The sequence below is a fragment of the Lactuca saligna genome, chromosome 2, assembly GCF_052625555.1.
Source record: "Lactuca saligna cultivar CGN05327 chromosome 2, ASM5262555v1, whole genome shotgun sequence".
In the NCBI taxonomy this organism is placed as follows: Eukaryota; Viridiplantae; Streptophyta; class Magnoliopsida; order Asterales; family Asteraceae; genus Lactuca; species Lactuca saligna.
Window position 1 is genome coordinate 174,934,466 of NC_136418.1, and position 2,561 is coordinate 174,937,026.

Here is a 2,561-nt window from a genome sequence, read left to right on the forward strand (position 1 = left end):
GAGATATTCTTTTGTTTTGAGAGCTCAAGTAAAGTGCAACCTTTGTGAATAATTTTAATTGTTTTTGAAAGTTAATAAAATCATCCCTCTATCATTTTCGCCTGTGGACATAGTTCATTTTAATCGAACCATGATAAATACTATATTCGTACTATAAAGTTTTTCAAAAATTTTATTCCAAGTGTTTTACTATCGTTTGTACGAAGTTAGTCAACTTGGTTTGTTAAATTCCCAATACACACTATTAAAGAGAATGATGCAAGTAGACTAGGAGCCGATTTGACACATAAAGTAAGAAAAGACTTCCTGATGATATGAGCATATTTCATCATAAAAAGAGGCATATTTTATGCTAAATTAGTGAAATGCACCTAACCAAATGGCAAATGCATATCATCTTTGTGAGAATATATAGGAATCCTACCGCATTATTAACAGGCACATCAAGAAAGGCTTATTACAAGTCAGAAAACAACTAAATTAGGAGGAGAACCAAGGTTACAAGTCTCATATATAATCCATACATAAAGATCACTTGGAGAAGACATGTTACCACACTAACATATCAAGAAAAAGCCTATAGAAAAACAGACATCAACTGAGCACTATAACATCAGGCTCATGTACAACTTCAAAGAAAATCTAGACCCCCCCACAGAGAAAAAAAAACTAAAAACCATAAGCTCTGGCCATACTTTAGGATTATTTACCATATTGCCATTATCGACCCCCTCTTTCTTCATGCAGAGAACAGAAAGGGACTTAATAGTAGAGAGAACCTGTAGAAACAAGAAACAAGATATTTATTTAATTGGGCCGAAATGTTGGCAATATTTTAGCGATTCTTGAGCACTGGAATTCCCAAAAACTTGTTACCTTGCCACCAATTTCCCCTTGAAGCGGTGTTATTGTTTGGATCCTCATCACCTCCATCTTTCTTGAACTAATTAATCAACCAAAATGGGTATGAAAATATTGTTAGTTTCAACATTTTTAGTGTTGGTATGTGACAAAAAGGTTAAGTGAAGATGCAGATGCTCACAGTATGGTGAGGGCGACAGGGTTGGCTATTTGGAGAATAAACTTCTTGGCCACCATAATATATGGATGAACTCAGATAGCTTGGTTCTGCTGTTTCATTTTGGTAAATGGGATTCCCATCCTTTTCACCAATGCATCTTTGTGTCTTGTGATCTATTACCAAAAATGGGAAAAAATGATGAGGTAATTAGAAATTATTCTGACTTACATCAGAGAATTAAATTCTCCATAGACAACTTTATACCAACCTGGTGTTGAATGTTTGCCAATTCCATATGGACCTCCAAACTCCTGCTTTTTGGATGCTCCTGTGTTCGTAGAATGAGAAGAGTCCTTGCCTAGACCCTGAAATAGAAATTATAAAGTTTAAGGCTAGTGAGTTCATTGATTCATATTGCTTTCTTTCCTTAATTGGACGAAACAATCTCCATATGTCCAATTGTTTAGGATTCATAATCACACATACAGCAAATCCATGGAATAACAGAACACTGAAGATTGAAAGAAAAGCTCTGACACTTTATTCAAAATGGATCCACTAAAATATAAAAATAAAGTGTGATTTATAAAGTAATCGATGAAACCAGAGCCAAAAGAGAGAGGAGGATACCGTGGAAGAGGGGCCAAAAACAGAGCTGAAAAGGCCAGAGGAGGTGGCGGCGGACGGATCCTTAGGGCCGAAGAGATTCTCAGTAAATGAAGAAGAAGACGAAGAAGAACCTCTGGATTGCTGCTTCCTTTGATCCATTTAACAAAGCCGAATCCAAACTCTTTGATCGATCCTTGATCACAAAAGGGAAAACTTGATCGAATGAATGATGAAGGAAGTCAAGTGCAGGGTGATATGGGGAAAGAACACGTCAAGTAATTGGTTGGTTTGATGGAGAAAACGAAAGGGGGATGGGTTATTTATAGGGGCCACGACATACATTGAAGACGACACTTGACCCATATGCAAAACATCTCCCCCTCGCTGACCCCCAACCCGTATCTTCCGAGGCTAGGTTCAAAGTCTTTTGACCCTATAAATATATAAAAATAGAAAATGTTAATGTGATAATCGTCAAATATTAGTTAAATAGGTAAAATATGGAGCTATTCACTAAAATAATGCCATGTATATGTTGTAGAAATTAGAGGTACTAAAATAGAATATTGGTAATCAAATATTAAAGGGAAAATAACATTTGAGAGTAATAAAGTGTTCCAATTTTTATTTATTTGGTTATTTATTTATTTATTAATTTATTTTTTTGTCTTTATTATCCATTGAACTTAATATTCCTGCTCACCAAACCCTCACGACCGGTTGTTGTAGGTTATTGCTTATGTGGAAATTACGTGGTATTATGTGGTATACACTAGGCTTATTATATTCAAGTCACACAATATTAAGCGACAACATGCGTCATTCTCATCAATTGTGCCCTAGATCAACATGGATGTTTCTTTTTCTTTTTCTTTTACCTCTTTCAAACGAAATGCTGAATTTCAACCTGAAAATCATTGTTACTGTGAGT

General features: G+C 35.3%; 1 protein-coding gene across 1 annotated transcript; it reads right to left on the reverse strand.

Annotated features, from left to right (window-relative positions):
- Positions 1-454: 454 nt before the first annotated feature.
- On the reverse strand, positions 455-1,939 carry LOC145032893 (uncharacterized). The gene is made up of 5 exons (XM_078981852.1): positions 1,652-1,939; positions 1,290-1,386; positions 1,043-1,194; positions 877-943; positions 455-779 (listed from the first exon to the last, which is right to left on the reverse strand). Exons 1-5 carry the CDS (start codon positions 1,787-1,789, stop codon positions 763-765), a joined length of 471 nt encoding a protein of 156 aa, XP_078837978.1. The 5' UTR covers positions 1,790-1,939; the 3' UTR covers positions 455-762.
- Positions 1,940-2,561: the final 622 nt, after the last annotated feature.

Coding starts and splice junctions, on each gene's coding strand:
- LOC145032893 (XM_078981852.1), bottom strand. CDS start 1,789: ATGGATCAAAGGAAGCAGCAATCCAGAGGTTCTTCTTCGTCTTCTTCT. Junction 1,387..1,651: donor TTTTTGGCCCCTCTTCCACG/GTATCCTCCTCT, acceptor TTTCTATTTCAG/GGTCTAGGCAAGGACTCTTC. Junction 1,195..1,289: donor TGGCAAACATTCAACACCAG/GTTGGTATAAAG, acceptor TTTTGGTAATAG/ATCACAAGACACAAAGATGC.